The following is a 23,514-nucleotide window of genomic DNA, read 5'->3' as shown; positions in this document are numbered from 1 at the left end:
GAAATGGTTATTTCCTCCTCCTCCTTCCATCCGCTCCAGCTGCCAGGAAAGGAGCCCCACGCCCAGGCCTCAGGCTCAGAGAGCGGTCCCAATCTCTGGGCTGTGACTGTGGGGGAGGGGCTGGTTCCCACCACCAGGTCCCTTCGCCTGCCTGTCCCTGCCAGGAACAGCCCCTCCAGCTCCCTGGTAAACAAGGAAGAAATGCCACGGCCACAGAGGGCAGGGCCCCCGGCTCAGCCTAACAAGGCCGGCTGGCTGGGGCTGGATTTTGCCCAGGGCCTCAAGGGTTCCAAATTCTTGGTACAGCTGGATGCCTTGAGCTCTCTGTGATCCTTTGGGTCACAGAAACGTGAAGCAATCGCACCGCTCACGACTGGAGCCACTCCAGCCTCCGGTTTCGAACCAGGGCATCAGGCTGCGATGACGGGTCCAAGGCCCCCAGTGTTCGCAGTCTGCTGGTTAGGGACACCACAGCGAAGTCGCTCCACCGGGGATGGAGGCCTCCACCTGCCACTGTCCAGCTGTGTGAATCACCTGCTCTGTGCCTCGGTTCCCCGTCTGTAAAATGGGGACGATCGCTGGACCTATCTCAAAGGCCAGTTATAGGATTGTAATCACGTATGTGATTTACTTATATAAGTTACATATGGAATTTACATGTGATATAACTAGGAGCTGACATGGTGGCTGGCCCAGAGTTGGGACTCACTCAGTGCAACCTCACATTTCGTTGGAAGAGCAGCAGACTGACACTTCACCATAAACCCGTTTGTAACTTCAGAATGAAGTGCCGTTTGCATGCATTATTTCCACATAAAGTAAACAAATTAACTGAAAAGTAAACACAAAAATAACTTTTCAATTATAACCACATCCTGGTGGTAGAACAAGAAAGTAGGTGCGATGGTTATGTGTTCACTGGGAGCCCAGATATTTGGTCAAACGTTACTCCAGGTGCTTCTGAGGGGATGTTTTCAGACGAAACTAACATTTTAATTCGTAGAATAAAGCAGATTGCCCTCCATAATTGAGTGGGCCTCTTCTAATCAGTTGAAGGCCTGACTAGACCAAAAAGACTGACCCTGCCCTGAGTGAGAGAGAATTCTCCAGCAGACGGCCTCTGGACTTCATCTGTAACACTGCTCCTTCCCCTGTCTCCAGCCCACCCCTCCATCCTGCAGGTGTGGCCGGCCAGCCCTCATAACTAACTGCATGAGACAATTTCTTATCGTCTCTCTTCCTCTCTCTCCCCATTGGTTCGGTCTCCCTGGAGACTTGACTAGTAACACACGCACACAGGGTCAGCTCAGACCTTGGCAGAGACAGTAATGAAGCAAAGACACATCCCTCGCGGCCCCCCGTGGAGAGTGGCCCGGGCCCAGCCCTGCTCAGGGCCCCCGGAACTCTTACTTGAACACGGCCTCTCCTGGTCTGGGAACACAGCGGAGGGCTGGGGCGTCAGGTCCGGCTCCGGTTTGCTGGGAACAAAGACCTCAGCATTGTCCTTCCGCTTAGCAGACAAATTCCTTTCCCTTTTATGACCTGTAGGAAAACAGTTGTTTATCTGTCAACAGCTGAGTGCAGTCAGAGTTGTAGCATTCTTCTCAGGCGTCTGTTTATTTGCTTGTTCACTTATTCATTCAACAGATACTTCCTGAACTCCGGCCCCATGCCCGGCACCGCGCTAGCTCAGGGTCAGAGAGGTGAGTAGTGCAGACAATGAAACAGGTTCGCTCAGAGCCATCGTGTGTCAAGCACCGTGTCTAGGCAAATGATATGGAGTGTGCTAGGACACACACAGATGTTCAGACTTGAACATTTATGAGCAGGGACCAAGCTTACAGTCGGGACGGTGCTGGGTTTAACCGGCAGCGTGGTACATGGAGTCACGGTGCAGCCGAGGACAGTGGACTGGACAGAACACAGCAGAGCACAGTAGCGCCTGCGCAGAAGACGGCTGAGTGGGTCAGAGCCCCGGGCCAGGACAGAGGGGTCCGGCAGCACGGTCACGGAAGAGCTTGCGGCCTGGAGGACGGGCTGGCAGGTGCGCAGGGGACAATGACGGGCCCTTATAGATGACGAGGACACATCCAGGGGCACGGGCTGAGGGCAGGGAACAGCATGTGCGAAGGCTTCACAGTTGGAAGGTAAGTGGCAGATGGTGGGTGGAGCCAGACAGGGAGGGGCCCTAGGGCCATGCTTTAGTCACTGTTTCCCAAAGTGGGGCACCTGGACCACTGGTGGAACAGGAGGTGAGTGCAGGTGCCAAGGTGGACAAGTAATTTTTAAAGCAATTGTGTGCCTGAATGTGTATGGAAGAAAAATGTAACCAGCATATTAACCCTTGATTTCATGAATATCGTTGCTTGAACAATCCAAGAATTATGAAGAAAAGACAGATAAAAGAAGGAAGGGAGGGAGAGAGGGAGGGAGAAAGGGAGAAAGGAGGAAGGGAGGTGGAGAGATAGGATAGGGAAGGAGAAAAGAAAGGTTTGGTTTAAATCACAGCTAAAAATTAGTACAGGTAATTTGTGGAGATGACAAAAACTGAAGAAGGTTTGCAAACGGCTCAGGTGTAGGGAAAACAGCCCCAGGGCCTCAGAGCCAGCCAAGATTTAAGAGCAGGAGGAGGGAGGGGGGTGCTCAGGACCAGCGGGAGAAAGGCAGCCCTGTGGGCGGAGGCAGTGGCCACAGAACAAAGCAAACAGGCAGGGAGAAGCCTTAGGTCCGGAGCTGGGAGCTCAGGGCGGGCTGGGAAGGCAGGAAATCTGGAAAGTGCCTGCTGCGGGTGGGGCAGGACAGCCCCCTCCCCACCCTCCCCACCCACCCCCACCCCCGACCAGGGCGGTGCTGCTGTTGTTCCCTGCGCCTGGGATGCTGTTCCCATGGCTGCTTCCTCCTCATTCCTGTCCCAGCTGAAACGTCACCTCCTCTGTGAGTCACCTTCTCTGATGACTCCAGCTACCAGAATCCTTCTCTGACCCCATCCCCTGTTTTATAATCTTCACAACTTTCCAGATTCTGAATTCTTTCGAAGTGCTGAATTCCGAAGCTAGCCTAGCCCTCCCCTTTTCCGGTCAACGGAGGACTGACTTGCGCCCTGGTCTGGGCTGCTCACCTGCCACCAGTCGCTCACAGGAGGCTGAATGGGAGGGGAGAGAGCAGGCGCGGGAGGCCACCCAGGCGCCCCCAAGCCACCCCATCTCTCTCGGGCAAGCAGCCCCCTTCCCCGATGCTGATGCTGTTAGCGGTCCAGCTCTGCCAACATCTAGGCCTGAGGTCTGTCTACCTCAGCGGGCGGTCCTGAAGGGCCACCGGTCCAGCTGCTACCGGCTGGAAAGGTAATCATCTGCCCTCCTCCTATCTGAGCCCCATGCCTCTCTCTCGCTGGCCTCACAGCACAGGAGGAAAACCAGAGGGGGCTGCGTGCTAACTGGCCCTCAGCACCCAACTGTTTCTTTGTAACGATCTGGTTTATTTACGCAGCCCATTGATGAGGAGCTCTGACTGTGGGCTCAGACAGCTGCAGACCGGATCCCACTCTGCCCTCCTTAGCTGTGACCTTGGGCAAGTTATTTGACCTCTCTGTGCTTCAGTTTCCCAATCTGTAAAACAAGCACTTTCCCTGGGGCTGTGGTGAGGATGAAATGAAGGACACTATGTACAGCCCTTGGAATAGTACTGGGTTCATGTTAGTAGGAACTGAAGAAATGTTGGCAATTGTTGTTATTTACGCGTTTATACACTTATTGTTTTTCCTGCTAGCATGAGGAGCTGTAGGAAGAGGGTCAGGCCCTGCAATCCCAGGACACTCTCCACACTGCCTGTGGCATGATATGTGCCCCGAGAGTGAGTGGGTGAGTGAATGAATGAATGAACACCCCAGAACCAAGCACATGTCCCAGGCTCCTGCCGACTGGTCTTGAATAAATGCCCAGGGTCAGTTCAGAGCTCCAGTCCCAGGCTGAGGTCTGGAGAGATCCGACAACAGGCCCCAGGTCTGCCCCCTGCTCCTCCTGGTGGGCATCTGTCTCCTGCTGGGGCTAAAGAAGCCCGCCAGGGGGGCTGAGGAAGACGCTGTTACTAAAGGGGGCAGTGGGGGGGGGGGCAGCACGCCACCCCTCTGTGCGCTCAGAGACCAGGCAGCACGTGGTCAGCATGGGGCCTGCCAAGCAATCTATTTGTTCAAAAATGTTAAACGTCAGGAAAGTCAAGTTCTCTCTTTGGGTTCCAGTGGCACTCTCAAACTGAGCCTGGGGTCCAGCTGGTCTCCTCCGTGGCCTGGTCCTCCACGCCCAGAGGTGACTTTCACGCCCAGTTTCCAGGGCGGGGGCTTGATCAACATCCCACAGTCCTCCTCCTGGAGAAAACCCACCCTACGGCCCATAGCAACGCACGCCCAGCACCTCCATTTGTCTGACAAAGGTTTCCTGAGCAGCCGGATGTGCCTGGGGAGTGCTGCACGCAGGGGGTGCAAGGGGGAAGCGCGGGCCTGCGTCCTGGCGGAGCTCCCAGCCCCCCCCCAGGAGAAAGACACGGGGGCAGCGAGACCAGCGCCATGATGAGCTGGGAGCAGCAGCACCAAGAGGAGGTCGTTCTGGGAGCACCCAGAGGCTCCTGGAAGGAAGAGGCCTGCCAGTGCAGTCTGGAGGGGAAGCAGGAGGCGGGTTTCAGCGTTCAGAGGGGAGGAAGTGTGATCTACGGGAGGGAACAGCCCGAGCAGGTCTGGAGGGGAAGCAGGAGGTGGGTTCCAGCGTTCAGAGGAGAGGAAGTGTGATCTAAGGGAGGGAACAGGGTCTGGAGGGGAAGCAGGAGGTGGGTTTCAGCATTCAGAGGGGAGGAAGTGTGATCTACGGGAGGGAACAGGGTCTGGAGGGGAAGCAGGAGGTGGGTTTCAGCATTCAGAGGAGAGGAGAGGAAGTGTGATCTACGGGAGGGAACAGGGTCTGGAGGGGAAGCAGGAGGCGGGTGTCAGCGTTCAGAGGAGAGGAGAGGAAGTGTGATCTACGGGAGGGAACAGGGTCTGGAGGGGAAGCAGGGGGCGGGTGTCAGCGTTCAGAGGGGAGGAAGTGTGATCTACGGGAGGGAACAGGGTCTGGAGGGGAAGCAGGAGGCGGGTGTTAGCGTTCACAGGAGAGGAGAGGAAGTGTGATCTACGGGAGGGAACAGGATCTGGAGGGGAAGCAGGAGGCGGGTGTCAGCGTTCAGAGGAGAGGAGAGGAAGTGTGATCTACGGGAGGGAACAGGGTCTGGAGGGGAAGCAGGGGGCGGGTTTCAGCGTTCAGAGGAGAGGAAGTGTGATCTACGGGAGGGAACAGGATCTGGAGGGGAAGCAGGGGGCGGGTTTCAGCGTTCAGAGGGGAGGAAGTGTGATCTACGGGAGGGAACAGGGTCTGCAGGGTCTAGAGGGGAAGCAGGAGGCGGGTTTCAGCGTTCAGAGGAGAGGAAGTGTGATCTAATGGAGGGAACAGGATCTGGAGGGGAAGCAGGAGGCGGGTGTCAGTGTTCAGAGGAGAGGAGAGGAAGTGTGATCTACGGGAGGGAACAGGATCTGGAGGGGAAGCAGGAGGCGGGTTTCAGCGTTCAGAGGAGAGGAAGTGTGATCTACGGGAGGGAACAGGATCTGGAGGGGAAGCAGGAGGTGGGTGTCAGCGTTCAGAGGAGAGGAGAGGAAGTGTGATCTACAGGAGGGAACAGGGTCTGCAGCCAGAGACCACGTCTGAGACATGAAGCACACTGAGGGACATGTCTCTCTGGCAACCGCAACCGTAGGGTGTGGCTGCCGGTTATGTCCCCCCAGACTCGTATGTTCAAGTCCTAACACCCAGTGCCTCAGAGAGCGACTGCGTTTGGAGACAGGGTCCCTAAGGAGTCAGTTATGGCGGCAGTGATGCAGCTGCACTGCTGTCCTGACAGGCAGAGGGAATGGAGACGCCCAGACACACGCAGAGGGAGAACCCCGTGAGGGCGCGGCAGGACGACGGGCAGGGGCAAGCCCAGCAGAGAGGCCTCCGAGGGCACCAGCCCGGCCAGCGCCCTGGCCACTGACTTTGCCTCCAGAGCCGATAAAAGGAGATCCTGTGTGTTCTGAGCCCCCCAGTCCGTGGCCCTTTGTCACGGCGGCCCGAGCAGACCAACACCAGTGCCTGGTTTCAGACATCCCCTCGCTTCTCTGTCCTTAGGTTCACTCGTGCTGCCCGGCGGCTGGTCTTGATGCCTGGTCCAAACCGCAGGGCACACCCAGCAGGAGGAGCAGGCGACGCCCAGCTTGGCTGGGAGGGTGAGAAGTGCTTCGGGAGCCCCCCAGCCCCCCTGCCCCGCCCACTGTGCTGCGGGAGCCCCCAGCCCCCCCACTGTGCTGCGGGAGCCCCCCAGCCCCCCTGCCCCCCCACTGTGCTGCGGGAGCCCCCCAACCCCCCTGCCCCACCCACTGTTTGTCTTATTCTACTTCCCAGGGTCTTTTCCGACACCCTCCCCCAGTGGACGGCGGTGGCGTCTGCCCGCCCAGCTTGCTCTCTGCCCTCCTCAGACTTGCCTTCACTTTACTTTGGAAGCTACTATAGGTTCCCATGGTTTGGGCGGGGGGGTGTGGGGGGGGGACACCCACAGCTGGACCTTGGCCGGCCAGAGCCACGGCGACTAGTTCAGAGATGTGACCCAGTGTGGCTTTGAAAGCCAGGGCTAGGACCTATGCTGGAGCTTGTAGGAAGGAAAATCCACTTTCTGATGAAGTTGCAAAGCCAATGTCTCAATTCTGCCTGCAGGGAGAGATGGGGTTGGGGGGAAGGAGAAGAAAAGGGGATGAACAGGAAGGGGAAAGGCAAAAGAGAGGGAGGAGAGGGGAGGAAGGGGAAGAGGAGAGAAGAGAAATGAGTCCTGCTAAGCCCTGGACTCCCCAGTATTTCAAGCCAATACACGGCCCCCTTTGCTTAGGGCAGCCGGCATGCAGATGCTGGTAAACATCCCACAACGCACAGGATCGGCCCACAGCTGGCAGACCCGCACCTTCCGGAATTCCAGGGTCACTGGGAGGCCTCTGCCTCTTGCAACCAATCAGCAGAGACCTGGCTGGTACAACTCCCTGGCCTAGAAGACGGTCCACCCGAAGCTGAATTCCAACCACAGCTGGACACTGCAGTCCTACTGCCAGATCCAGGACGCCAAAGGCGAGAGATGCCTCGCAAGGCGGAGCTTACTTTTGGAAGCTGGGTTGAACTCCAGCAGCACGAGGGTGTCTGAGCCCCGTGGAGGGTGTCCTTCTGCCTCCTGGTCCTCAGAAACGTCCTTCTGCACCGAGTCCCCCCCGGAAAGAGGAGGGTCAGGTCTGGGACTGCCCGCCAGTGCCTGGTCCTCAGGCTCGGGCTCGGAGAGCACGTCCTCTTCAATGGAGTCATACTCGTCACTGGAGCCATCCTTCTGTTTTCTCTGTAGATTTACACTAAGTTCCAGGCTTTTTCTTAGCTCCTGCCAGAAGTCGAGAACAGTGAGAAATGTTACTTTGATAAACACTCATTTGAAAGAGAGCGTCAGAACCAAAGAACTACTCCCACCGAACTAACATTGACCAAAACCGTCGCCCCCGGGTGCTGCCATCACTTCGAAGGGCGGGCACATGCCAGCGACTCTCTGGACAGAACGTTTGTATGTATTAACTGTGCTGCTGACACGCCTGGGATGACCCTGAGAATGTGTGTGCATGCGTGCGTGCCCGGGTGTGTGCGCATGTGCGTGTGAGTGAGACGTTCGTTTTGGGGGGCTGTTAAAACAGATTGCGGGGTCCCACCCGCAGTTTGGGACTCAGTGGGTTCCGGGCGAGGCCCAAGAATTTGCATTTCTCACAAGGTGACACGGATGCTGCTGGTCTAGGGACCACACTTTGAATATGAAATCCCAAAAGGCCTCCAAATGGCCCTGACGATCCAGGTGGTGGTACCTGCCTGGCAGAGAGCTGTGGGGGCTGTCCTGTATGCCGAAGGATGTTTAGAAGCCCCCAGATGTCAGAACGTTTAAGCACTTAAAACTAGACCACCCCGGTAGCCCTCACAGTATCTCACATCGCTAGGAGATAAGAAGCATCAGTAAAGATTTGGTGGTTGGGCCCTGGCCGGTTGGCTTAGCGGTAGAGCGTCGGCCTGGCGTGTGGGGGACCCGGGTTCGATTCACGGCCAGGGCACATAGGAGAAGCGCCCATTTGCTTCTCCATCTCCCCCGCTTCCTTCCTCTTTGTCTCTCTCTTCCCCTCCCGCAGCCAAGGCTCCATTGGAGCAAAGATGGCCCGGGCGCTGGGGATGGCTCCTTGGCCTCTGCCCCAGGCGCTAGAGTGGCTCTGGTCGCAACAGAGCGATGCCCCAGAGGGGCAAAGCATCGCCCCCTGGTGGGCAGAGCGTCGCCCCTGGTGGGCATGCCGAGTGGATCCCGGTCGGGCGCATGCGGAAGTCTGTCTGACTGTCTCTCCCCGTTTCCAGCTTCAGAAAAAAAAATTAAAAAAAAAAAGAAAAAGATTTGGTGGTTGACCAATAAACTTAGAGGAGTTGCTGTGGTAGGCTAAAGAATGACTCCCCAAAGGCATCCAGGTCCTAACCCCTGGGTCCGATGACTCAGGGAGGGCTCAGAGAGACGTAGGAAGCACTGTATAGAAAACTATGATCATCTTAAAGAAACGATCCTGAACAGACCAATGACAAATATAAGCATGAAAGGCGCCGCTGGTGAGGAAATAAGGAACCTGGAACTGGAAACCAGAGGAGGGGGACTTCTGCTGTACGTGGCAAAGTCTTGGCTGACCTGTGTTCTACAGTTGGAAAACTTGATAAACGATGGAGTTGGGGATTTAGCGAAAGAGATGTCCAAGTAAAAGTGTGGAAGCTATAGTCTGGTTTCTTCTAGCTGCTTAGAATAAAATGTGAAAGGAAAGAGACAGACTGAGGAAAAAAACTGTTAAGTAAAAAGGAACTAGGATTTGGTGATCCGGGAAGTTCTCAATCTATCCAGGTTGCAAGTGACATTAACATTAGGAGATAGATGCCTTGTCAGGAAAGCATGCTCTGGAGAGGAAAGTGAGGCTATGACTGAGCAACCTTTGGCTGGTGTTGCAGAGGATCCAAACTTTAGAGCAAAGGTTGTCAGCCCTTTTATACCGACCGCCCACTGTTGTATCTCTGTTAGTAGTAGAATTTTCTAACTGCCCACCGGTTCCACAGTAATGGTGATTTATAACGTAGGGAAGTAACTTTACTTTATAAAATTTATAAAGCAGAGTTACAGCAAGTTAAAGCATATAGTAATCATTACTTACCAAGTACTTTATGTCGGATTTTCGCTAAGTTTGGCAGCATAAATCTTTATAAAACAACTTACTGTAGTTAAATCTATCTTTTAATTTATACTTTGGTTGCTCCGCTACCGCCCACCATGAAAGCCAGAACGCCCACTAGTGGGCGGTAGGGACCAGGTTGACTACCACTGGTTTAGAGCATTCAACCACACAGAGGACTATCTGAAGAGATTACACATGCGACTCATGGATCTCCTTAGACAGCTCAGCAGAAGCCAGAAATAGAGATGGGATTATGCAGGAAAGATCCGTGGAGAAACCTCTTGTCTAATGGAATAAATTCTAGTGACATGCATAAGAGACCCACATGGTTTTTGAGAGTGTCATACCAGCAGAAACGCTGCCAGCTTGAACTGAATGGGAGAGAGAAAAGACAAAATAAAAGAAGGGTCTCAAAATTCTACAGGCAGGAAACAGGTTGGTAAAACTGCTTAGCTGCAAGCACACGGTACCCTTCATGAAAGAAGGATGACGACTCCAAGAGTAGAGCCCTGGGCCCAGAGGGTGGGGCCCTGAGCTCCAGAGAATTATTCTTGGGCCTTGAAACCTAATGGAATTGGCCCAGTGGACTTCAAAATTGCTTGGGTTTGGTGACATCTTTTTTCCTTTCATTTTCTCCCCATTGTAGTGAGAATTTCTATAACTGCCTTCCTGTGCCTGGCCCACCACTGCATTTAGGAGCAGATGACTGGCTCTCTAGTTCCACAAGTAGGCAGGTGGGGAGGAATTTTGCCCTAATGCGAGTTATACCCAGAGTCTCACCTATACCTAATTTAGATGATAAATGATGAAATTTGGGAATGCTGAGCAGATGAGACTTAGACAATAGCTTGGACTTGCGTTGATACTGTAATGGGTTAGACTAGGGGTCCCCAAGCTTTTGACTCAGGGGGCCAGTTCACTGTCCCTCAGACCGGTGGAGGGCCGGACTATAAAAAAAACTAAACAAATCCCTATGCACACTGCACATATCTTATTTTAAAGTACAAAAACAAAATGGGAACAAATACAATATTTAAAATAAAGAACAAGTAAATTTAAATCAACAAACTGACCAGTATTTCAATGGGAACTATGGGCCTGCTTTTGGCTAATGAGATGGTCAATATCCGGTTCCATATTTGTCACTGCTAGCCGTAACAAGGAATATGACGTGCTTCCGGAGCCGTGACGCGTGCATCCCGTGTCACCGAAGTAGTACTGTACGTGAGCAACGCCGTGCTTTGCGGCACCACCACATACAGTACTCACTGACCACCAATGAAAGAGGCGCCCCTTCTGGAAGTGCGGCAGGGGCGGATAAATGGCCTCAGGTGGCTGCATGTGGCCCGCGGGCCGTAGTTTGGGGACCCCTGGGTTAGACCTCTGGGAAATTTGAAATGGCACCAATGTATTTTGCATGTAGAATGGAAATAAATCTTTGAGGTCAGAGGGCGGACTGTTGGAGGCTGAACAGATGGCCCCAAAGATGCCCATGTTCTGATCCCCGGGACCCGTGACTGTCACTTTACATGGCGAAGGGACTTCGCAGATGTAATTAAATTAAGCATCCTGAGACGGGGGAGATTATCCTGGATTATCCAGATGGGCCTAATGTAATCACAGGGGTCTTGGTCAAAGGGAGGCAAGAAGATCCGGGTCAGAAAGAGAAGGGGTAAGGACGGAGACCGAGGTCAGGGAGAGGGTGGGATGGGACACCGCTGGCTCTGAAGAAGGAGAGGAGGGGTCCTCCTCTAGAGCTTCCAGAAAGAATGCAGGTCTATTGACATCTTGAATTTAGACCGGTGAAACTGAGTTTGCATCTGACCCCCAGAACTGTAAAATAAGCCACCAAATTCTGGTAAGTTGTTACAAGAGGCAACAGGAAACTAACAGAGCCGTCTACCATTGACACTCCCTCCCTGCCATCCTGCCCGATACCACGCAGCTGTGATATTTAGTGAGCAAACAGAACGCTGCCCGGCGTACAGTAGGTACCTGACAAACGTTTTTTTTTTTTGTTTGTTTGTTTTTTCATTTTTCTGAAGCTGGAAACAGGGAGAGACAGTCAGACAGACTCCCGCATGCGCCCGACCGGGATCCATCCGGCACGCCCACCAGGGGCGACGCTCTGCCCACCAGGGGGCGATGCTCTGCCCATCCTGGGCGTCGCCATGTTGCGACCAGAGCCACTCTAGCGCCTGGGGCAGAGGCCACAGAGCCATCCCCAGCGCCCGGGCCATCTTTGCTCCAATGGAGCCTTGGCTGCGGAAGGGGAAGAGAGAGACAGAGAGGAAGGCGCAGCGGAGGGGTGGAGAAGCAAATGGGCGCTTCTCCTATGTGCCCTGGCCAGAATCGAACCCGGGTCCTCCGCACGCTAGGCCGACGCTCTACCGCTGAGCCAACCGGCCAGGGCGACAAACGTTTTCTAAATGACTGTTTTACGTCAGTGATGGGTAGTGGCAGAGGGCACCCACAGGCCTCGGAGGTGGCCTTCGTGACGTGGCCCTTCTCAGCTTACTTACCTCCATCTGCATTCTGACACCCATACAGATGTGCTAACAAACCCCTGCCTCACAGAACCTTTTCAGTAAAGTAATGGTCTGCACTGGGGGTGAGTTGCAACCCCACATTTTAAGTGACTACGTTTTTGGAGTTCCCCAAAACTGGAGAACGGAGGCCGAGAGCCTTTAAGCTGGTGCAACTTGTTTTCGTGATTAAATGGCAGAGTTGTCACTTGTGCCCCCTGCCACTGCTCCCTGTTCCTTCTAGATTATCCACGTATAAAACGGTGTCTCTTGCATTCGGCCGTGGCCCTGTCAAAGGGCAGGGCGACGTGGCGACCGCCATTGTCACCGCCTTCATGCACGCAGCCAGCGTGCTCAGGGTGCTGCGCTGGGGCGGACCCAGGGTGGGAAATCAGGCGGCAAAGCCTCGGGCAGCGGCTGCACAGAGACAGACACGGGCACTGCAGGTGCGACCAGGACCGTGAAGGGGAGGGCTGCCTGGACGGCCGGTCAGAGTCGGGCCCGGGGGAGCCCGATGGAGGCCGGGGCATGAGGAGCTGCCCAGTGAGTTTCCTGCGGGACACAGCATGGCATGTCCGGCAGGAGGGACAGCAGAGGCCAAGGTCAGCAGTGGCACTGGCTGGAGGGCGGGGCACACAGATGGGGGGAGAGAGGGCAGGAAACGGGGAGGGGTCACCCAGGGCAGGGCTGTGTAGGCCTCGGGGCAGAGTCTAGACTTTGTTTAATGGACGAGAGGACACTGAAGGGCACTAAGCAGAAATAGAACATTATCTGATTTCTGTCTTTAAAGATCAGTACGGTGCTTGGATACTAAGTGGATTTTTTTTTTTTTTTTTTTTTTGTATTTTTCTGAAGCTGGAAACAGGGAGAGACAGTCAGACAGACTCCCGCATGCGCCCGACCGGGATCCACCCGGCACGCCCACCAGGGGGCGTCGCTCTGTCGCGACCAGAGCCACTCTAGCGCCTGGGGCAGAGGCCAAGGAGCCATCCCCAGCACCCGGGCCATCTTTGCTCCAATGGAGCCTCAGCTGCGGGAGGGGAAGAGAGAGACAGAGAGGAAGGAGAGGGGGAGGGGTGGAGAAGCAGATGGGCGCTTCTCCTGTGTGCCCTGGCCGGGAATCGAACCCGGGACTTTTGTACGCCAGGCCGACGCTCTACCACTGAGCCAACCGGCCAGGGCCGGCTAAGTGGATTTTGAGTCGGGGCCGGGATGGAAAGGGGCGGCGAGCAGCGGCGGCTGCAGTAGCCGTAGCCGGGGAAGGTGAAGCATGGGGCGGCGGCAGAGGCAGGGGCGGGATGGGGACGGGATGGGACAGGGCAAGCGGTGGTGGCTGCTGTGGTGACCAGGTTAGATGAGGCATGAGGCAGCAGAGGCGGGGACTGGAGAGGCACTCTGAGATGTGTTCTGGAGGCCGAGATGACAGAGGTGAGTGACTAGAAATTAACTGCATATATACACAAACACCTTTAGACCAAGTCCCTCCAGATGCTTATCTCTCACTCTTAAGTATACAAAGACTGTTGGGGCATCGTTACAACAGAGAACGATCCCCTGTTCACCTGTAGGAGGGGCTAACGTCTGGGAGTTTTTTCTAAGGGCTCATGGATGTTTTATTCCCTGAGTTTCCTCTTGATGTTTTTAAGTCTGGGCCACTTGACTGGGTGCAGTACGTTAGACAGATGCTGCTCTGCCGTCTGCCGGGGTCGAGTGCTGCGGCTCCCCGCTTTCCGAGTCACGCCTTTGGGGACAAGAATGTGTTTCGGGGCTGGGGGTACAGGTCCTTTTCTGGACCAGCCCGGATGGAGCCTGGGCAGCCCTTGCAGAGAGCGAGCTAGACTGTGTTCACTTTCTCAACACAAAAGCGAGATACACACTTGAGTAAAAAGCAGCCTGTCAGGAGGGGTATAAAGAGAGGGACAAATATAAGGTGACGGAGGATGATTTGACTTTGGGCGATGGGTAGACAACATAATCGGCTGTCCAAATGATGTGGAGATGTTCGCCCCAAATCCATGTACACTCCTGTTGACCAGTGTCACCCTGTTAGATTTAATTTTATAAATTAAAAAAAAAAAAGAAAGAAAAAGCAGCATGTCAAAAAATGAGCATGTATTATAAACCCAATTTTAAAAATAATTATCAGTTTCTGTGCATACAAACGCTCTGGAAAATTAGTCATTAAACTATGTATTGACCACGGTCTCTCTGAGGGTGACATAAGGGATGTTCTTTTCTTCTTCATTTTACTGACTTTTTTCTTCAAAGCCTATTCCTAATTTTGTAATTAGAAAGTGATACATTTACATTTATGTTTCAATCCTGCCCCTCACTCCTGCAAATAAATAAATTCCCCACAGTAATGGGAGGAGCAGTGGTGGGAAGGACCTGGACCCCCAGCCCTGAAACACATCTTGTCCCCAATGGCGTGACTCAGAAAGAGGGGAGCAGCAGCACTCGACCCCAGCAGACAGCAGAGCAGCGTCTGTCTAACGCAGGAGTCCCCAAACTTTTTACACAGGGGGCCAGTTCACTGTCCCTCAGACCGGTGGAGGGCTGGACTATAAAAAAAACTATGAACAAATCCCTATGCACACTGCACATATCTTATTTTAAAGTAAAAAAACAAAACGGGAACAAATACAATATTTAAAATAAAGAACAAGTAAATTTAAATCAACAAACTGACCAGTATTTCAATGAGAACTATGGGCCTGCTTTTGGCTAATGAGATGGCCAATGTGCTCCTCTCACTGACCACCAATGAAAGAGGTGTCCCTTCCAGAAGTGCGGCGGGGGGCCGGATAAATGGCCTCAGGGGGCTGCATGCGGCCCACAGGCCATAGTTTGGGGACCCCTGGTCTAATGTACTGCACCCACTCAAGTGGTCCAGACTTAAAAACATCAAGAAGAAACTCAGGGAATAAAACACCCAGGAATCCTTAGAAAAAACTCCCAGATGACAAAATACAGAGGCTGGAGAGTGAAGTCACAATAAAGAACACGGACCGGGAGGAGCGGTGGCAGCAGATCTGGTGAGCGCTGCAGCCACTCAGAGACTGAGCGCAGACCAGGTCACAGAGCACTTTCAGGTTGCACAGCAGAAGGCGATGTTTGCGCCCCACGCCCTCAGCCCGGCTGACAAACCCAGACGAGGGCAGGCGGCCTGGCGCTCGGCCTCATTTCCCAAACCAGCGAGCCAATCCAAATCCACCTTCAACGGAAACGTCAAGTTTAAAAAGATGGTCGCTCTGACCCCTTAATCCTTCTTTCCTAATTTGTTAAACTGATGAGATTTTTTTTTTAATTTTAAGAAAAATCTCTTGTAATAAGAAAATTGAAAATTTTAAATAATTCCTCTTTTTCCAATTTAGTTTTGCTTCTGTTAAATTAATACAAATTTAAATGCCGTAATTGTATTACACAAAATATAGTAAAAAGAAGCCTGAACTCTGCATGGCTGGTATCTTCCTCACAAAAGAAGAATACATTTGCTCGTACTGGATGAGCCACGCCCCGTAACCTCTGCCCCTTTCAGGCCCCTGTGATCTGAAACCATCTGTTCCAAGGGCGAAAGGGGGATGAACTAAGTAGCAACACTCCCTGGAGAAAGCCATTCAAAACCTTTCCGTCTGGAAAGATGAGGACCGGGACCTGCGGGGGGGTGGGGGGGTGGGGGGGGACCGCCTTGAAAGCCAACCTGCCTGCCAATACTTTTAAAGCGGTGCCACTCTGGGGCCCCTCCCGGCTGCTTCTGAAGCTGTCATCCAGCAATTTCTCTGCGAAAACTAACTTTATATCTTTGCTTTACAGCCTTGTTATATGCAATTTTCAATGTTCAGTGTTTAAAATGTTAAGTTAGGCCCTGGCCAGTTGGCTCAGTGGTAGAGAGTCGGCCTGGTGTGCAGGAGTACCGGGTTCGATTCCCGGCCAGGGCACACAGGAAAAGCGCCCATCTGCTTCTCCACCCCTTCCTCTCTATCTCTCTCTTCCCCTCCTGCAGCCGAGGCTCCATTGGAGCAAAGTTGGCCTGGGTGCTGGGGATGGCTCCATGGCCTCTGCCTCAGGCACTAGAATGGCTCTGGTTGCAACAGAGCGACGCCCCCTGGTGGGCAGAGCATCGCCCCCTGGTGGGCATGCCGGGTGGATCCCAGTTGGGCGCATGCGGGAGTCTGTCTGATCTGACTGCCTTCCCGTTTCCAACTTCAGAAACACACACACACACACACACACACATACACACAGACACACACACAAATGAAAATAAAATAAAATAAAATGTTAAGTTAAAGCCCTTTCCACAGAAAGCCCTCTGTGCGGAGCCCAGTCAGAACCCTGGCTGGTGGAGAACGGAGACTGGACTGCATGCAAATCGGCCTCCTCGCCGCAGGGCCGGGCCGGGAGGGGGCCCAGGAGGGAGGGATGCACACCGGACCGCTGACTACAGTGCAGTGCGGCTTGCTGGTCAGTGGATTAGAGCCTTACAGGCCTGATCCCCCTCCTTCTGCTGGGCTAGGAAAAGAGCGAACCGGGACAACCACAAAACCGTGTTTGCGACAGTACAAGAGCAATAATAACTATAACATCAACAGCAGCAGCTGCCAGTAACCAACCAGCCTCTCTACTCACCTATCCCACTGCGGCCTCTCACCGCCCCCTACATGGGTGTCCTGATCTCACAGGCCCAGGGCACCTGAGGACCAGCTTCAGGCCACAGTGCTAGCAACAGCAGAGCCAGTGTGGACGGATGAATGACTGTCTGACTCCGAAGTCCGGGCTCTTTGCCTTGGGCACACGCTGGACGCAAGTGGTCCCCAGAGCGGGAAGGAAGGAGTCAGGGGCTCAGTGACCGTCCATGGGCTTGCATGGCACCGAGGAGACCTGCCAGCAAGAGCTCTGGACACCAAGCCGCCTTGAGGCCATCAACCAGGCTGAGGTGTGTGCTAAGTGTTAGTAGATGAAGCGTTGAACCGCTGACTACCCTTAGACAGGGGAACAGCTCGGTGTAAGTTCCGGGCCCGGTTTTGGGCCCACTCTGGCTGTTCTCTGTCTCCAAACAAGTTACGAAGCCCAAGCCCCACCCCCACTGTGGGAAAATGTGCTCTGACAAGCTGACAAGGTTGTTGAAGGGATACAATGAGATAATTGCTATGAATTAGTGTTTCCTGATTGCTTTTACAGAGGTCTTGTTTCTACAGCAAATTTGAAAGCGAGATGACAGCACGTCTTCTTTATTTCTCAGATCCTCCTGATCTTGCCTACAGGGAGCTCAGATGTTCAGCCCCCGAGGCCGCCATGGAGGCTTTGAGACAGTCCTCAAGAGGAAGCCGTGGCGTCTAGGGCAGAAGTCACTGGCCTGCAGCCAACACCCCTCTTCCCTGCCAAGCCCCGGTGACGTCTCCAATCTGGTTGGCAGTTTTATAAAACTGGGGTTGGAACGCCGTCCGCCCAGCGCGCACTGTCGGCTGCGGTGGTTCCCACCAGCTCCCACGGCCGTCCATGAGCCGTTTCACACGTTTGCATGAACCTGCCCGGCCCAGACGGGGCTTCTTCCCTGCACTGAGGGGCTCTCGACTAACTTCTCCTTTTCCTTCACTCATTAGTCAACAGCTACTTGTTGCTGAATGTATTTGTCCCCATTAGCAGGTCTGACTGCTACGTGTTAGGACAGGGTAATGAACAAGAAAGACGGAGTCCTTGTTCTCGTGGAATTTGTCATCTCACAATACAGACGGCCGTTCTAGAGGTGGTTACAAGTGAAACAAGCATCGAGAACCCAAACCTAGTGCGTGCCGGCCTCCGCATCGAGCCTGGTGGCCCCGGGACCACAGACTTCCCAGAAGAGAGTAACTTGAGCCCTGACTTTAAGATCCACACTGTGGACTTTAAAAATCACATTCCCCTACACCGATTCTGATGGAACTACGGTTAGGAAAATTTGAGTTCTACACGTGCTTCAAATACCTGGGTAATGTTTTTAGTTTTCTAATTTTTTTCTTTCTGGTCCCATTCAACCTTGGATTTTCTTTTTTTTTACTAATTTTCATTCAAAGTTAAATGTATTGCCCTGGCCAAGTAGGTAGCTCGGTGGTTCGAGTGTCACCCCAATATGCCAAGGCTGCAGGTGCCACCCTGGTCGGGCACATACAAGAGTCCACCAAGGAACACATAAGTAAGTGGAACAACAAGTTGATGTTTCTCTCTGTGTGTGTGTGTCTCTCTCTCTTCCCTCCCTCTCTCTAAAATCAATTTTTTTAAATTTTTGTTTATTTTATTATGTTTTTAAGTGAGAGGAGGGGGGACAGACAGATTACTGTGTGAGCCCTGACCAGGATTCACCCAGCAATGCCAGTCTGGAGCCGATGCTCGAATCAACCGAGCTATCCTCAGCACCCAGGGCCCACACTATAACCAATCAAGCCACTGGCTGCGAGAGAGGAAGAAAGAGAGAAGGGGGAGAGGGAGGGGGAGGGAAGCAGATGGTCACTTCTCCTGTGTGCCCTGACCGGGGATCGAACCCAGGACGTCCACACGCTCAGTTCAATCCACTGAGCCAACCAGCCAGGGCCCAAATCCATTTTTTTATTCTTTTTCTTTTTATTTATTTATTTATTTTTTTTACAGAGACAGAGAAAAAGTCAGAGAGAGGGATAGACAAGGACAGACAGGAACAGAGAGAGATGAGAAACATCAATCATCAAGTTTTTCGTTGCAACACCTTAGTTGTTCATTGATTGCTTTCTCATATGTGCCTTGACCGTGGGCCTTCAGCAGACCAAGTAACCCCTTGCTTGAGCCAGCGACCTTGGGTCCAAGCTGGTAAGCTTTGCTCAAACCAGATGAGCCTGTGCTCAAGCTAGCAACCTTGGGGTCTCGAACCTGGGTCCTCCGTATCCCAGTCCAACGCTCTATACACTGCGTCACCGCCTAGTCAGGCTCAAATCCATTTTTTTAAAAAGCTAAATTTATTTATGAAGTACCCGGAGCAACCGCTAACAGCCATCATTATGAAGGAGAACATCCTTGTCTTGGGGAGGGAGTGGAGTGAGAGCAGGGGCAGGAGCACAGGAAGCAGAGGCTCGGTGGGGGCGGGGCTGGGGGGCTGCCTGCCCAGTGCCCCGCTCTGTGGCCCCGGGGTGCCTCTCCTGAGCCCGCCCAGAGCAGGGGCCACCAGCCTAGTGCCCCACTGCGTGGCCCCGTGGTGCCTCTCCTGAGCCCGCCCAGAGCAGGGGCCACCAGCCCAGTGCCCCGCTGTGTGGTCCCGTGGTGCCTCGCCTGAGCCCGCCCAGAGCAGGGCCACCAGCCCAGTGCCCCGCTGTGTGGCCCCGTGGTGCCTCGCCTGAGCCCGCCCAGAACAGGGGCCACCAGCCCAGTGCCCCGCTGTGTGGCCCCGTGGTGCCTCGCCTGAGCCCGCCCAGAGCAGGGGCCACCAGCCCAGTGCCCCGCTGTGTGGCCCCGTGGTGCCTCGCCTGAGCCCGCCCAGAGCAGGGGCCACCAGCCCAGTGCCCCACTGCGTGGCCCCGGGGTGCCTCGCCTGAGTCTGCCCAGAACAGGGGCCACCAGCCCAGTGCCCCACTGCGTGGCCCCGGGGTGCCTCGCCTGAGTCTGCCCAGAACAGGGGCCACCAGCCCAGTGCCCCGCTGTGTGGCCCCGTGGTGCCTCGCCTGAGCCCACCCAGAGAAGGGGCCACCAGCCCAGCGCCCTGCTGTGTGGCCCCGTGGTACCTCGCCTGAGTCTGCCCAGAGAAGGGGCCACCGGCCCAGAGCCCCTCTGTGTGGCCCCGGGGTGCCTCGCCTGAGCCCGCCCAGAGCAGGGGCCGCCAGCCCAGAGCCCCGCTGTGTGGCCCCGGGGGGCCTCGCCTGAGCCCGCCCAGAGCAGGGGCCGCCAGCCCAGAGCCCCGCTGTGTGGCCCTGGGGGGTCTCGCCTGAGCCCGCCCAGAGCAGGGGCCGCCTGCCCAGAGCCCCGCTGTGTGGCCCCGTGGTGCCTCGCCTGAGCCCGCCCAGAACAGGGGCCACCAGCCCAGTGCCCCGCCGTGTGGCCCTGTGGTGCCTCGCTGTGTGGCCCCGGGGTGCCTCGCCTGAGCCCACCCAGAGCAGGGGCCACCAGCCCAGTGCCCCGCTGTGTGGCCCCGTGGTGCCTCGCCTGAGCCCGCCCAGAACAGGGGCCACCAGCCCAGTGCCCCGCTGTGTGGCCCCGTGGTGCCTCGCCTGAGCCCGCCCAGAGCAGGGGCCACCAGCCCAGTGCCCCGCTGTGTGGCTCCGGGGTGCCTCTCCTGAGCCCGCCCAAAGCAGGGGCTGGCTGCAGGAAATGGAACAGGGACTGCGGGGTAGAGGCCAGGGGATAAAGAATGCTGCAGGCAGAGTCGACATTCTGAGGAATTCTGAAAGACAGAGAGCAGAGATCATCTCTTTGAAGAACGAAAAGCAGAGGAAACCACAGACCTAAATGTGAGGATTAAAACTGTCCATAGAAGGAGTGGTGTGTGTGTGTGTGTGTGTGTGTCCAGGAGTCAAGGTGGAGTGAGAAAAAGCCCTGAGGCACTCATTGGGCTACTTTTTTAAAAAGTTATTGATTTTTAGAGAGAAAGAGGAAGCAGGAAAGAGAAAGAAACAGCAATTTGTTGTTCCATCTATTTATGCATTTATTGGTTGACTCACGGATGTGCCCCAACCAGGGATTGAACTCACAGCACTGGAGCATGGGGATGATGCTCTAACCACCTGAGCTACCCCACCACGACCCTCCTTGGGGCTACTTTTTTTTTTTTTTTTTTTCATTTTTCTGAAGCTGGAAACAGGGAGAGACAGTCAGACAGACTCCCGCATGCGCCCGACCAGGATCCACCCGGCACGCCCACCAGGGGCGACGCTCTGCCCACCAGGGGGCGATGCTCTGCCCATCCTGGGCGTCGCCATGTCGCGACCAGAGCCACTCTAGCGCCTGGGGCAGAGGCCACAGAGCCATCCCCAGCGCCCGGGCCATCTTTGCTCCAATGGAGCCTTGGCTGCGGGAGGGGAAGAGAGAGACAGAGAGGGAAAGCGCGGCAGAGGGGTGGAGAAGCAAATGGGCGCTTCTCCTGTGTGCACTGGCCGGGAATCGAACCCGGGTCCTCCGCACGCTAGGCCGACGCTCTACCGCTGAGCCAACCGGCCAGGGCCTTGGGGCTACTTTTAAAGCTGCTGGTCTCACCTGACCAGGCAGCGGCACAGTGGACAGAGCATTGGACTGGGACATGGAGGACCCAGGTTTGAAACCCCGAGGTCGCCAGCTTGAGCGCGGGCTCATCTGGCTTGAGTGGGGACTCACCAGCTTGAGCACAGGGTTGCCGGCTTGAGCGCAGGCTCATCCAGCTTGGGGGAGGGGGTGTCACTGACTTGAACCCAAGGTCACTGGCTTGAGCAAGGGGTCACTTGCTCTGCTGTAGCCCTCAGGTCAAAGCACATATAAGAAAGCAATCAGTGAACAACTAAGGAGACTAAGGAGCCACAACAAAGAATTCATGCTTTTCTCATCTCTCTCCCTTCTTGCCTGTCTGTCCCCATCTCCCCTTCTGTCTGTCTCCGTCTGTGTCACACACACACACACACACACAAAAAGCTGCCAGCTGCTCCTCAGCTGCATTAAGTCCAGAGGTGCTCACCCACAGGCTGAAGCTGGGAACATGGGTACTGAGCCAGAAAACGGGATAATGCCTCTTCCAGGAGGCCCCTGCCCCTGAGGCAGGCTCAGAGCCCCACACCTGGAAGGAAAGATAAGGTGCACGGCTTCGGGGAGCACGCTGTGCCCCACGCCACAATCACCAGGGCTGGGCTACATCAAACAGAAGGAGCATACATTTGGGAAAAATCAACACCCTGAATGACAGCCACCAAATTTAATTAATAAAAGAACTAATACCCGAGGAAAGAGAGTTTAATAAACAGAGGAAGACTTTAGAACACAGAAAATTAATATCCCTGGAGAAATTGAAGAGCATATTTTATCCAGGAAAAAAAAACAACTAGAGATCTTAAAAATTTTAATTTCTGTTAACATTTTTTTAAAAAGACCAACGAAATAGCAGAAAGATATAAAAGGTGATTAAATGTGCTAGAAAATCAAAACAAATAATTTTATAAGAACACAGTACAAAAAGACAAAAAGAAGGTTTGAAAGAAAAATTAAGAGGCTTGAAAAGATAGATCTCGGCCAACATTTGTCCCACAGATGCCCCAGAGGACAGAACAGACACAACGGAAGACAATTCTAATAAAACAACAACAACAACAATAATGAAAATTTCCAGTGCTAATTGATAAGACCCACCTAGTGCTTTAAATGGGACAATGATACTGCTATATTCATATGGATAAAAGGTAGTATCTATTAGAAAACATTTGACTCTATGTGCACCAACAACAGATTTGAAATATATAAGCAAAAACAGAGAAATATGAGGGAAAATTGACAAGGTAATAGAAATTGACTGAATTAAATAGACAAAAATTAAGTAGGCTCTCTTGCAGTGGTTTGCTAATGAGCATAAGAATTTCCTGGAAGTCTCTATTAGAAATGCAGATTCCACTGACACTCTGTGGTCTGTGTCATTGTGTTTTATGCAAAACCCGTATGATTTGGTAGACCGTGTCATCCAAATAAATTAAAAATAAAGAAATTAATATTTTAAAAAAAGAAAGAAATGCAGATCTTGAGCATTCTGTCCAATTCTGTATCTTTCAGACGGGTATGAGAATTCACATTTTTAATAAGCAGCTCGGGTGATTCTGATATTGGTAGTCTGGGACCATGCTTTAAGATTTACCAGGTTAAATAATTCAATGAATAGTTTGATTTAATAGAAAAACTGAGAACTTAGTGGCAAAAAGAGAATTATTATTCTTTTGAAATACCATGAAACATTCATAAAAATGATCTGGTAGACCACACACAGAACCTCATAAATGTCCACCTAGCCAGATGGTGGCACAGTGGAGAGAGCATCAACATGGAACGCTGAGGGCCAGGTTCAAAACCCTGAGATCGCCAGCTTGAGCACAGCTTCACCAGCTTGAGTGTAAAGTCTCTGGCTTGAGCGCACAGTTGCTGGCTTGAGCATGGGGTCACAGACATGACCCCATGGTGGCTGGCTTGAGCCCAAAGGTCACTGGCTTGAAGCCCAAGGTCACCGGCTTGAACCGAAAGGTTGCTGGCTTGAATCCAAAGGTCACTGGCTTGAGCCCAAAGGTCGCTGGCTTGAAGCCCAAGGTCACTGGCTTGAACCCAAAGGTTGCTGGCTGGAACAAGGGGTCACTGGCTCAGCTGGAGCCCCCCCCCCTCCCATCAAGGCATATATGAGAAACAATCAATGAACAACTAAGGTGCCGCAAAAACAAAAGTTGATGCTTCTCATCTCTCCTTTCCTGTCTGTCTGTCCTTGTCACTCTCTCTCGCTAGAAAGAAAAGAAATGTCCAAGAAACAGAAACCAAACAAACCATTCACTGATCAAATGTAGGAAAATTAGAAATGAACAGAAAGGGATAGCAAAAAAAACCAAAAATAGACCCCTCCCCCAGAACACTTATAAAAAACAAAACAAAACAAAAAACTCTTCTAAATAAACACAGAGGGGGAAAAACTAAAGTCACAAACTAATTAGAATAAATTACAATGAAAACACCACATACATAGTGGGA

The 23,514-nt window shown here is 53.5% G+C and overlaps 1 protein-coding gene across 6 annotated transcripts in view; it reads right to left on the bottom strand.

Annotated features, from left to right (window-relative positions):
* KATNIP (katanin interacting protein) overlaps positions 1 to 23,514 on the bottom strand; it is a 190,532-nt gene that overhangs the window by 79,944 nt on the left and 87,074 nt on the right. For all 6 annotated transcript variants that reach the window (XM_066275499.1, XM_066275496.1, XM_066275494.1 and 3 more), the window contains 2 exons: positions 7,197 to 7,464; positions 1,411 to 1,542 (listed from right to left, as the gene is read on the bottom strand). In XM_066275499.1, the coding sequence (XP_066131596.1) occupies positions 1,411 to 1,542; positions 7,197 to 7,464 (400 nt within the window). The remainder of the gene's footprint in view (positions 1 to 1,410; positions 1,543 to 7,196; positions 7,465 to 23,514) is intronic.

The sequence above is a fragment of the Saccopteryx bilineata genome, chromosome 4 (genome assembly GCF_036850765.1).
Source record: "Saccopteryx bilineata isolate mSacBil1 chromosome 4, mSacBil1_pri_phased_curated, whole genome shotgun sequence".
NCBI lineage: Eukaryota > Metazoa > Chordata > Mammalia > Chiroptera > Emballonuridae > Saccopteryx > Saccopteryx bilineata.
The sequence above is the reverse complement of the archived record's forward strand: the minus strand, read 5'-3'. Positions and strand labels throughout refer to the sequence as shown.